The 13,802-nt window shown below is 40.0% G+C and overlaps 1 protein-coding gene across 1 annotated transcript; it reads left to right on the top strand.

Moving 5' to 3' along the window:
- Window positions 1-4,436: 4,436 nt before the first annotated feature.
- Window positions 4,437-5,093, top strand: LOC133608964 (forkhead box protein B1-like). Its single transcript, XM_061964619.2, has one exon. It carries the CDS (start codon window positions 4,437-4,439, stop codon window positions 5,091-5,093), a length of 657 nt encoding a protein of 218 aa, XP_061820603.2.
- The last annotated feature ends 8,709 nt before the right edge of the window (window positions 5,094-13,802 follow it).

Raw genomic sequence — 13,802 nt, 5'->3', positions numbered from 1 at the left:
GATGTTGACCTAGTTAACTGACTTGTAATTAACGTGTGGTAGCACATTAACTAGTCTTCAATTAAGCTAACCTAATAAATTGACTTTTTAAAGTTAACCTATTTAACTAACTAGTTATACATGATGCTGGTCTATTTAACTAAATTGTCATCAGTTAGCAATCCTATTGAACCAACTAGTCCTCCAATACGAAGACCTAGTTAACTGAATAGCTCGGTTGGTAGAGTGGCCGTGCCAGCAACTTGAGGGTTCCAGGTTCGATCCCCGCTTCTGCCAACCTAGTCACTGCCGTTGTGTCCTTGGGCAAGACACTTTACCCACCTGCTCCCAGTGTCACCCACACTGGTTTAAATGTAACTTAGATATTGGGTTTCACAATGCAAAAGCGCTTTGAGTCACTAGAGAAAAGCGCTATATAAATATAATTTACTTCACTACATCCTATTGAACCAACTAGTCCTCAAATATGTTGACCTAGTTAACTGACTTGTAATTAACGTGTGGTAGCACATTAACTAGTCTTCAATTAAGCAAACCTAGTAAATTGACTTTTTAAAGTTAACCTATTTAACTAACTAGTTATACATGATGCTGGTCTATTTAACTAAATTGTCATCAGTTAGCAATCCTATTGAACCAACTAGTCCTCCAATACGAAGACCTAGTTAACTGAATAGCTCGGTTGGTAGAGTGGCCGTGCCAGCAACTTGAGGGTTCCAGGTTCGATCCCCGCTTCTGCCAACCTAGTCACTGCCGTTGTGTCTTTGGGCAAGACACTTTACCCACCTGCTCCCAGTGCCACCCATAAATGTAACTTAGATATTGGGTTTCACAATGCAAAAGCGCTTTGAGTCACTAGAGAAAAGCGCTATATAAATATAATTTACTTCACTACATCCTATTGAACCAACTAGTCCTCAAATATGTTGACCTAGTTAACTGAATAGTAATTCAATTGTATTTAGTGACACAAACCTATTGACATAACCGATCTTCAATTAAGCTAATCTATTGAAATGACTAGTTTTAAATGATTCAAGATTCAAGATTCTAGATTCAAGATTGTTTATTGTCATATGCACAGTTTAACAGACAGTTTGCCGTACAATGAAATTCTTACTTTGCTAGTCCACCCTTCAACAAGTCACACGGTACTTAGCTAAGATAAAAATAAAAATAAAAATGTATATACAAGGCACAGTAAGTAACATAACATTATTGCAGGTTCTGATTGACAGTCAACAGTATAAATATGGAGGTGACATTTGGTCACAGCAGCAGTTAAAGTGTCTTTAGTGATCAAAGGTGAAAAGTGTCTACAGTGATGGTTCACAGTTCGGGGGTGGTCATGGTAGCTGTCTTTTGTTCAAAAAGATAAAAGTAAAAGTTAGCATTCACAAGCCTGATGGCCTGTGGGTAGAAACTGTTTGTCAGTCTCGTAGTCCTGGATTTCAGGTTCCTGTATTGTCTGCCTGATGGTAGGAGGCTGAAGAGACTGTGCTGGGGGTGTGTACTGTCCTTTATGATGTTGTGTGCTCTCCTGGTGGCCCTGGTAGAGTACATGTCCTGTAGTGAGGGGAAGGCTGCTCCTGATATGTACTGAGCAGTTTTAATCACTCGCTGGAGTGCCTTCCTGTCCTTAGCAGTGCAGTTTCCATACCAGACCGCAATTGAGCTGGTAAGGACACTTTCAACCGTACTTCTATAGAAGTTGCTGAGAATTTTGGGTGGCATACCAAATTTTCTAAGCCTTCTTAGGAAGTACAGTCGCTGCTGGGCTTTCTTTATTGTTTGTTGGGTGTTGTGATCCCAGGTGAGGTCCTCGCTGATGTGGGTCCCGAGGAATTTAAAGGTTTTCACCTTGTCCACCTTTGTCCCCCCTATGTACAGAGGTGTGTAGTGTGCACTCCTTCTCCGTGGGTCAATAATCATCTCCTTGGTCTTGTCTGTGTTCAAGGAGAGATTATTATCCTGACACCAGGCCACCATTTCCGCTACCTTCCTTCTGTATGCTGCCTCAGCTGCCCCGGTGATCAGTCCGACAACCGTAGTATCATCTGCAAATTTGACGATACTGGTGTCTTTCTGGGAGGCCACACAGTCGTGTGTGAAGAGGGTGTACAATAGGGGGCTCAGCATGCAGCCTTGGGGGCTCCCTGTGCTTAGAACCTTTGTGCCTGATGTCTGGTTGCCGATTCTGACTGACTGGGGCCGGTTTGTGAGAAAGTTCAGGACCCAGTCACAGAGAGTTGGTGTCAGACCAACAGTGAGGAGTTTAGCAGTGAGTTTTTGTGGGATGACCGTGCTAAAAGCAGAGCTGTAGTCAATGAATAATAGCTTGGCATAGGTGTCCTTGCCCTTTAAGTGGGTGAGGGTGGTGTAGATGATGGTGTTGACTGCATCCTCAGTGGATGCTGGTCTATTTAACTAAATTGTCATCAGTTAGCAATCCTATTGAACCAACTAGTCCTCAAATACATAGACCTAGTTAACTGAATAGTAATTCAGTTGTATTTAGTGACACAAACCTATTGACATAACCGATCTTCAATTAAGCTAATCTATTGAAATGACTAGTTTTAAATGATGTTGGTCTATTTAACTAAATGATCATCAGTTAGCAATCCTATTGAACCAACTAGTCCTCAAATGCGTTGACCTAGTTAACTGAGTAGTGATTCAGTTGTATTTAGTGACACAAACCTATTGACATAACTCATCTTGAATTAGGCTAAACTGACTAGTTTTCATGCAAGCTAACCTAGTCTTCAATGGAACTAACCTATTGAACTAATTAGTCTTCCATGAAGTTTACCTATTTATCTAACTCATTTTGAATTAGGCTAAACGAGCTAGTTTTCATGGAAGCTAACCTAGTCTTCAATGGAGCTAATGGTTTGAACTAATTAGTCTTCAATGAAACTAACCTATCTAACGCAGTTTGAATTAGGCTCAACTAGCTAGTTTTCATGGAAGCTAACCTTGTCTTCAATGGTGCTAACCCATTGAACTAATTAGTCTTGAATTAAGATAACCTATTTATCGAACTCATCTTGAATTAGGCTAAACTGACTAGTTTTCATGGAAGCTAACCTAGTCTTCAATGGAACTAACATTTTGAACAAATTAGTCTTCAATGAAGCTAATGTTTTGAACTAATTAGTCTTCAAAGAAGCTAACTTATTCAACTCATTTTGAATTAGGCTAAATTAGCTAATTGTCGTATAAGCTAACCTAGTCTTCAATAGAGCTAATATTTTGAACTAATTAGTCTTCAATGAAGCTAACTTAGTCTTCAATGGAACTAACCTATTAAACTAATTACTCTTCCTTGAAGTTTACCTATTTATCTAACTCATTTTGAATTAGGCTAAACTAGCTGGTTTTCATGTAAGCTAATCTAGGCTTCAATGGAGCTAACGTTTTGAACTAATTAGTCTTCAATGAAGCTAACCTATTTAACTTATTATGAATTAGGCTAAACTAGCTATAGTTTTCATATAAGATAACATCGTCTTCAATTGAGCTAACCTATTTAACTAATAAGTCTTCAATGAAGCTAACCCATTTGTCGAACTCATCTTGAATTAGGCTAAACTAACTACTTTTCTGTAAGCTAACCTATTTAGCTAACCAGCTTTCAAAGAAGCTAGCGGCCATGCTTTTGGGCCATGTGAAGAAGTCGTAGGTAGAAAGTTCCAGAAGCGTTTTGTTGTGTCGAAGATCGTTAATGCGATTGTTTGGACGGTCAAGTGGTCACATGATTACGTGGCCTCGTTAGCGCCATTAACGGTGAAAGTAATGATGCCACAATTAGCCGGTCAGTGATGTGCAAAAGACATTATTATTATTTAGGTCGTTATGCAGATGAGGGCCGTCAAACCTTCATCCGTCTTACTTTTAGAAAGTGTCCGCGGTCTCTCCGGTCTGATGTTCGCAACTCAACCTTTTAACGACCACGGGCTGTAAGGAAACGTGCTGACGCAACAAAACAAGGTGGAAGCAAACAGGAAACTCTTAACGGCGTCCATTTGTAACGAAGACATGCGAGAGAAGATATAGGTCAAAGGTCTTCTCCAATGAAAATCAAGAAAGTTTTGGAGACGACGGAGTCCAAATCCTCTGCAAACACGTTCCCGGCCGCCGCGGGATTAAAGCACGCGTGTGTGGAATGAATAAGCTGCTTTTTGCCAACAGTCCCTGAATGCATCATTGAAGAATGATACAAAATAATTGGACAGTGAGTAGGCATGCAGAGATCAGTGATTGACAGGCGTAACCCCGCCTCCTCCTTCCCTATGAGTGGCCAAGTCAACCTTCCCCCACCCCCCCTTGCAACTTGATGACATGCAGAGGCGCGCCACTCCTGGCACAGTCTACCCGCCAAGTGAGCCCTGGGTGTGCACCGTGGGAGGGGGGATTGTGGAGGGGTTGCCATGCCCCGGCCGAGCAGGAGCGAGTACGGCGAGCACAAGCCCCCTTACTCGTACATCAGCCTGACCGCCATGGCCATCCAGAGCAGCCCGGAGAAGATGCTCCCGCTGAGCGCCATCTACAAGTTCATCATGGACCACTTCCCCTTTTACCGCAGCAACACCCGGCGTTGGCAGAACTCCTTACGACACAACTTGTCTTTCAACGACTGCTTCGTCAAGATGCCCCGCAGGGCTGAACACCCCGGCAAGGGCGGCCTGTGGGCGCTGCACCCCCTCTGCGGGGACATGTTCCACAACGGCAGCTTCCTGCGCCGCCGGAAGCGCTTCAAGGCGGCCGAGCCCATCGTGGCCGTGCGCGCGCAGCCGCCCTTCAAGCACCCCTTCGCCATCGAGAGCCTCATCCAGACGCCCGCAGCCGTGCGCCTCCCCGTGGCGCCCCAGCAGCAGCACCCCGACTGGCCGCCCCGAACGCACGCCGCTTCTTTGGCGCCCAGAGACGTCCTCCTTCCCGCCGTCCCGGTGCCCGTCAAAGCGACGCACGTGCTACTGCCGGGCCTGCACACGCACGTCCCCGCTTTCCTGGGGGGTGGTCCCACACAGGCCTTTTTCAGCCATGGTGGCCCGCCTGTGTGCACGCTGCAGGTGGACGTGCACTAAATGACTTCTTCTTCACTGCACAGCAGGTTGACCTCTGACCTCCGTCAAACATGAACTTTGGTGGCGTGTGTGTGTGTGCGCGTGTGTGTGTGTGTGTGTACAGTTTCACGTTACAGAAATACTACTGCTGTAATATTTACATGAATAGTTATTGTATTGTATTATTTCTTCATCTGCATGTCAAATGACCAGTTAGAAATATTGTCAAATAATAATAATAGTAATATTAGCAAAAACTATATTAATTATTAAATAATTAATTAATATTTTATATAGCTAATAATGGTATTGCTTTTGTAATTATTCTAATTATAATAATATATAATAATTATAATACAAACTAACATATAACTATAATAATTATAATAATGCAATGAATTATTCTAATTATAAATCATATGTATTATTTATATTAGAATAATTATATTATTAATTCATTCAACAATTAGAATTGTGATTTGTTTTTACTAATCAAAGTTACAATTAATTTGTTTATTTATTCGCTTGTTCTTTCTTTAAATTATTAGTTTGTATGAAGTTTTACTTTACAAAAATACTACTGTTGTAATATTTACATCAATATTTATTGTATTGTATTATTTCTTCATCTGCATGTCAAATGACCAGTTAGAAATATTGTAAAATAATAATAATAGTAATAATACCAAAAGCTATATTAATTATGAGATGATTAATTAATATTTTATATTTTATGTAGCTAATAATGGTATTGCTTTCATAATTATTCTAATTATAATAATATATAAAATAATTATAATACATAATAACATAGAACTATTATAATTATAACAAAGAAATTAATTATATGAATTATATATGTATTATTTATATTAGAATAATTATATTATTAATTCATTCAACAATTAGAATTATAATTTTTTTTAGTAATCAAAGTTACAATTGATTTTTTTATTTATTCTTTAATTTATTTACAAAAATACTACTTCTGTAATATTTACATCAATGTTTATTGTATTATTTCTTCACCTGCAAAATAATAATAATAGTAGTATTATCAAACACTATATTAATACATTTATTATTTAATATTTTATATTATATATAACTAATTATATTGTTATTGCTATAATATTTAATCCAATTATAATAATATACAATAAATATAATAATATAACTTTTTATAATTATAATAGTATAATTACTAAGTATTATTTGAATTTATGATAACACGTTTTATTTATATTAGGACAATTACATCAATGAAACATTTATGTATTAGAATCATGAATTTTCACTATTAAAAGTTGTAATTCCAAAGTTTTTGTATTTATTCACTTGTTCCTCCTTTAAATTATTCATTTATTTGTTTGCTTATTCATAAGTTCATTCGTTTGTTACATCATTCAATGATTTATACATTCACCCACTTACTGCTCGTTTAATGAGAATTAATTAGTTAATTTGTTCTGTAAGTATTGTTAATATTATTAATATGCCTAGATATGTTAAAACGTGTTGTGCTGGAAAATGTGTACTTATTCTTATCTTATCATTATTATTATTATTATGGGGTTGATTTATTCCAAATAAAACCTGTGATTTTAAAACAAATGTGTTTGATGACTGTTTAATGAGGTGAAATGATCATAAAACTATACATATATAAATAAACTGTGGTGCATAACTTTTGTATCATAGTGCTGACTGACATTGTTCCAATATAACAATTTCAACCCAATAATGACAAATGAACATTTGATTGACAGGTGTAAATCCTGATAGAAAACAAAAAACGCACACCCCGCTTGTTGCCATGACAACAAGACAACAAAAAGAGTCGTCAGGGATGAAAGTATTCACATATTTCTGTTGTTGTTGACTTTTACTATCATCATTTACGTCACGTTTGACCGAACAAAGAAGTTGATAATAACAATAATTATAATAGGAGATGCTTCTGGACTTAATGGTGAAATAAATCCTACTTGCAGGCGACCTTCACACTTCGTCGCAACCTCACAACATCATAAAGCAGCTCGCCCACACACACACAAACACACACACACACACACACACACACACACACACACACACACACACACACACCCACACACACACACACACGTACACACACACACACTCACACACACTCACACACACACACCTCACTGACAATTTTAGAAGATAATCATCCAATTTTTTCACTGTTCTGTTCCAAATACTTCAGTCAATTACTTAGTTTTTTAAAGGAATGACAACCAAATCAAATCAGTCTACCTCTTAACAGCCTTTGTCCTAGCAGTCCTAGCCCTAAAAGTCGTAGTCGTAACAGACTTTGTCCTATCAGTCATAGTCCGAACAGTCGTTATCCTAATAGTCGTTGTCGTAGCAGTCTAAGTCCTAACTGTCCGAGCCCTACAGTCCTAGTCCTAACAATTCTTCTTCTAACAATTGTAGTTCTAACAGTCTTTGTCCTAACAGTCCTAGCCCTAAAAGTTGTAGTCATAACAGACTTTGTCCTATCAGTCATAACAGTCGTTATCCTAATAGTCGTTGTTGTAGCAGTCTAAGTCCAACAGTCCGAACCCTACAGTCCTCGTTCTAACAATTCTTCTTCTAACAATTGTAGTTCTAACAGTCTTTGTCCTAACAGTCCTAGCCCTAAAAGTTGTAGTCATAACAGACTTTGTCCTATCAGTCATAGTCCGAACAGTCGTTATCCTAATAGTCGTTGTCGTAGCAGTCTAAGTCCTAACAGTCCAAGCCCTACAGTCTTAGTCCTAACAATTCTTCTTCTTCTAACAATTGTAGTTCTAACAGTCTTCATCCTAACAGTCCTAGCCCTAAAAGTCGTAGTCGTAACAGACTTTGTCCTATCAGTCATAGTCCAAACAGTCGTTATCCTAATAGTCGTTGTCGTAGCAGTCTAAGTCCTAACAGTCCAAGCCCTACAGTCTTAGTCCTAACAATTCTTCTTCTAACAATTGTAGTTCTAACAGTCTTCATCCTAACAGTCCTAGCCCTAAAAGTCGTAGTCGTAACAGACTTTGTCCTATCAGTCATAGTCCAAACCGTCGTTATCCTAATAGTCGTTGTCGTAGCAGTCTAAGTCCTAACAGTCCGAGCCCTACAGTCCTATTCCTAACAATACTTCTTCTAACAATTGTAGTTCTAACAGTCTTTCTCGTAACAGTCCTAGCCCTAAAAGTCGTAGTCGTAACAGACGTTGTCCTAACAGTCATAGTCTGAACAGTCGTTATCCTAATAGTCGTTGTCGTAGCAGTCTACGTCCTAACAGTCCAAGCCCTACAGTCCTAGTCCTAACAATTCTTGTTCTAACAATTGTAGTTCTAACAATCTTTTTCCTAACAGTCTTTATACTAACAGTCGTAACCCTAAAAGTCGTAGTCATAAAAAATTTTCTCCTATCAGTAATAAGCCTGAACAGCCGTTATCATAATACTCGTTGTCGCAGCAGTCTAAGTCCTAACAAACTTGGTCCTACCAGTACTAGTCCTAACAGTTTTTCTCCCAACAATTGTAGTTTTAACAGTCTTTGTCCTGACAGTCCTAATCTTAACAGTCTTTGTATGAACAGTTCTTGTCCCACGACTTTGTCTTAGCATGTTTTGTCTTACGTATTTGTCGTAACAGTTGTAGTTCCAACAGTCTTTGTTCTAAGAGTCCTAGTCCTGGCAGTCGTATTCTTAACTTTCCTTGTCTTAACAGCCTTTGTCCTAACACTTCTTACCCTAACAGTATTTATCCTAACAGTCATAGTCCTAAGTGGCCTTGTGCTAATGGGTCTTTGTCCTTACAATCTTTCTCTTAACAGTTCCTGTCTCAACACTCTTTGTTCTAACAGTCCTAGCCCTAAAAGTCATAGTCATAACAGACTTTGTCCTATCAGTCATAGTCCGAACAGTCGTTATCCTAATAGTCTTTGTCGTAGCAGTCTAAGTCCTAACAGTCCAAGCCCTACAGTCAAAGTCCTAACAATTTTTCTCCCAACAATTGTAGTTCTAACAATCTTTGTCCTAACAGTCCTAGCCTTAAAGGTCGTAGTCGCAACAGACTTTGTCCTATCAGTCATAGTCCGAACAGTCGTTATCCTAATAGTCTTTGTCGTAGCAGTCTAAGTCCTAACAGTCCGAGCCCTACAGTCCTAGTCCTAACATTTTTTCTCCCAACAATTGTAGTTATAATAATAATAATGGATTGGATTCTATATCGTGCTTTTCTATTATTAGATACTCAAAGCGCTCACAGAGAAGTGGGAAACCATCATTCATTCACACCTGGTAGTGGTAAGCTACATTTGTAGCCACAGCTGCCCTAGATGGCGAGGCTGCCAGTTTGCGCCTACGGCCCCTCCGACCACCACCTATCATTCATTCATCATTCATTCACCAGTGTGAGCGGCACCAGGGGAAAGGGTGAAGTGTCCTGCCTAAGGACACAACGGCAGCGATTTGGATGTCAAGAGGCGGGGAGCAAACCTCAGGTTTCTGGCATGGCCGCTCTACCCACTACGCCATATTTTAGAACAGTGATTCTAAAACTGTCGTATGTTTACTACTAGTGGTAAACAGGCTCCATCTACTGGTACGCCAAATAATCACTTAATTAAAGTAAAGTGTTTTTATTTTCCTACATTCAAACACGGTGTTACTGTTCTAACTGTGTGTCAAAACAGTGGCCAAAAATAATACATATACTTAAATAAAACCTCTGCCTTGTTTTTAAGTAATACTTAGGCCTACTACGCTACTGTACTGTACTAAGTACCTGTATCTGTACCTACTCAGTGGCCTAGTGGTTAGAGTGTCCGCCCTGAGATCGATCGGTAGGTTGTGAGTTCAAACCCCGAGTCATACCAAAGACTATACAAATGGGACCCATTACCTCCCTGCTTGGCACTCAGCATCAAGGGTTGGAATTGGGAGTTAAATCACCAAAAATGATTCCCGGGCGTGGCACCGCTGCTGCCCACTGCTCCCCTCACCTCCCAGGGGATGAACAAGGGGATGGGTCAAATGCAGAGGACAAATTTCACCACACCTAGTGTGTGTGTGACACTCATTGGTACTTTAACTTTAACTTTAATACTCAGAGAGCCAATTAAGTATTTTCTGTATTTGGTGAAAAATGTTTGAGAAACTCTGTTTTCGAATATTTGCCACAAATATGGCCTCGTGATTAGAGTGTCCGCCCTGAGATCAGTAGGTCGTGAGTTCAAATCCCGGCTGAGTCATACCAAAGACTATAAAAATGGGACCCAGTACATCCCTGCTTGACACTCAGCATCAAGGGTTGGGATTTGGGGTTATATCATCAAAAATGATTCCCGGGCGCAGCCACTGCTGCTGCTCACTGCTCCCCTCACCTCCCAAGGGGTGATCAAAGGTGATGGGTCAAATGCAGAGAATAATTTCGCCACACCTAGTGTGTGTGTGACAATCTTTGGTACTTTAACTTTAACTTAAATAAAGTATACATTGAGAAAATGTTAATTAATCATATCCAAACCTTATCTTGTAACTGCTACCGGTGATTACTTATTGGATAAAAGCGAGCCACTTCTGAAAACATTTTAAAAAAAAAGAATAATAACAAACCAGTTTTTTGAATGGCTCTTTGAAAAGGAACGACTCTTAAAGATCCAGAAAATAGGACCATATACTGTATCCTGAAGAAAATGTACAAAAGGACAACACAAGTCCAGTCGAGAGGCAGATTTCAACGTAACAAACACTTACTGACAGTAACTCTTTATGATGCTAACTGCTTCTATCAACGCTAACTGATGCTAGCATATGCTATCAATGCTAACTGCTGCTAGCATATGCTATCAATGCTAACTGATGCTAGCATATGTATCCTAGAAGTCCTAGCCCTAACAGTCCTATTACTAACAGTCTTTATCCCAACAGTCGTAGTCTTAATAGCCTTTGTCCTAACAGTCCTAGTCCTAACTGATGCTAGCATACGCTATCAATGCTAACTGATGCTAGCATATGCTATCAATGCTAACTGCTGCTAGCATATGTATCCTAGCAGTCCTAGCCCTAACAGTCCTATTACTAACAGTCTTTATCCCAACAGTCGTAGTCTTAATAGCCTTTGTCCTAACAGTCCTAGTCCTAACTGATGCTAGCATATGCTATCAATGCTAACTGATGCTAGCATATGTATCGTAGCAGTCCTAGCCCTAACAGTCCTATTACGAACAGTCTTTATCCCAACAGTCGTAGTCTTAATAGCTTTTGTCCTAACAGTCCTAGTCCGAACTGATGCTAGCATATGCTATCAATGCTAACTGATGCTAGCATATGCTATCAATGCTAACTGATGCTAGCATATGTATCCTAGCAGTCCTAGCCCTAACAGTCCTATTACCAACAGTCTTTATCCCAACAGTCGTAGTCTTAATAGCCTTTGTCCTAACAGTCCTAGTCCTAACTGATGCTAGCATATGTTATCAATGCTAACTGATGCTAGCATATGTATCCTAGCAGTCCTAGCCCTAACAGTCCTATTACTAACAGTCTTTATCCCAACAGTCGTAGTCTTAATAGCCTTTGTCCTAACAGTACTAACTGATGCTAGCATATGCTATCAATGCTAATTGATGCTCGCTTCTTCTATCAATGCGAACCGATGTTAGCTGCTTCTATTAGTGCTGTCTCATGTTAGCTTGCGCTAACTGATGCTAGCTGCTTATATCAATGCTAACTGATATTAGCTGCTTCTATCAGTGCTAACTGATGCTAGCTGCTTTCACCAATGCTGACTTGATGTTAGCTGCTATCAATGCTAAGTGACGCTAGCTTCTTCTATCAATGCGAACCAATGCTAGCTGTTTCTATCAATGCTGTCTCATGTTAGCTTGCGCTAACTGATGCTAGCTGCTTATATCAATGCTAACTGATGCTAGCTGCTTCTATCATTGACAACTGAAGCTAACTGCTTATCATCAATGCTAATCTTGAAGAAAATGTACAAAAGGACAAACTGACGGATGTGATAATCCCAAGATAAGAAGAAAACCTTTGATAAATGTTTTGATTCGTGTTGGGTATTCCAATTGATCTTTCTGTCACTCACCTGTCAGTTAGCCCCGCCTCCTCTGTGTCAACCAATCAGCTTCTTCTACTCACTTTTTGACTTGTGCGTGATCCACAAGCTCAAGTGAATGTTTGTAGACATGAAATGGTCTTTCGTCTCTGAGTGGACGTCCTTTGTTGTCTTTGGAACTTGATGAACAATTTAATATCATTAAGCACACGCACACACACACACACACACACACACACACACACACACACACACACACACACACACACACACACACACACACACACACACACACACACACACACACACACACACACTGGTCATAATGTCTGTGCACAGCAAAGCACATATTAGCATTAGCGATAGCATGGAAGCGTGGACCATTAGTCGTGAGTCCAATTATTGTGAGGAGGCGGCAGTCATAAAAAGGAAGTGGGCGGCGACCTCTGTTTGACTTTTCGTTGACTGATGAAGATGTTAGCATGACATCACTGCTAGCTAAGCAAATAAACTTTAATAGTCGCACCTCAAATACGCAAAGTCGGCATTCTGTTGTTTGTTTATTCATTTGACTTTTCAAGTTTTGTCACGGCAAAGCTTTTTTAATCAACCTCGCCGCCGTATTTACCTGAGCTCCGTTGTCCTAACAGTCCTTGTCCTTGCACACTTTGTCGAAACTGTCTTCTTCCTAATATTTCTTGTTTTAACAATCCTAATCCCAGCAGTACTTGTCCCAATAGTCGTAGTCCCAAGTGTCCTAGGCTAATGGTCTTTGTCCTAACAGTCTTTCTATTAACTGTTTTATTTCAACACTCTGTGTCACAACAGTCCTGGTCCTAGCAGTCATAGTCCGAACTGCCCTTGTCCTAACAGTCTTCTTCTTAACAGCATTCGTCCTAATAGTCCTAGTCTTAACAGGCTTTGTTCTAACAGTCCTTTTCCTAATAGTCTTAACAGTCTTTCCCCAACAGTCCTAATAGTTACAGTCCTAAGTGTCCTTGTGCTAATGGGCCTTTGTCCGAACAGTCTTTAACAGCTCTTGTCCCAACTCTTGTCCCAACTCTCCTTGCCCTAACGAACCCTAACAGTCTTTTTCTGTACATGCTTTTTCCAAACAGTTCTTGCCCCAACTTTCTTCCTCTGAACAGTCTTTGTCCTAACGGTCGCAGCCCTAAGAGTCGTAGTCTTAACAGTCTTTGTCCTGACAGTCCTAGCCCTAACAGTCCTATTCCTAACAGCCGTTGCCCTAACATTCTTTGTCCTAACAGTGACAGTCTTAACAGTCTTTGGTCTAACAGTCCTTTTCCTAATAGTCCTAACAGTCTTTCCCCAACAGTCCTAATAGTTAGAGTCCTAAGTGTCCTTGTGCTAATGGGCCTTTGTCCGAACAGTCTTTAACAGCTCTTGTCCCAACTCTCTTTGCCCTAACAGTCCGAACCCTAACAGTCTTTTTCTGTACATGCTTTTTCCTAACAGTTCTTGCCCTAACGTTCTTCCTCTGAACAGTCTTTGCACTAATGGTCACAGCCCTAACAGTCGCAGTCTTAACAGACTTTGTCCTGACAGTCCTAGCCCTAACAGTCCTATTCCTAACAGCTGTTGCCCTAACATTCTTTGTCCTAACAGTAATAGTCTTAACAGTATTTTTAC

Source organism: Nerophis lumbriciformis, linkage group LG06 (assembly GCF_033978685.3).
Source record: "Nerophis lumbriciformis linkage group LG06, RoL_Nlum_v2.1, whole genome shotgun sequence".
NCBI classification, from domain to species: Eukaryota; Metazoa; Chordata; class Actinopteri; order Syngnathiformes; family Syngnathidae; genus Nerophis; species Nerophis lumbriciformis.
The sequence above is the reverse complement of the archived record's forward strand: the minus strand, read 5'-3'. Positions and strand labels throughout refer to the sequence as shown.

Excerpts from the sequence above, each read along its gene's own strand:
- LOC133608964 (XM_061964619.2), top strand. The coding sequence starts at position 4,437 with ATGCCCCGGCCGAGCAGGAGCGAGTACGGCGAGCACAAGCCCCCTTAC.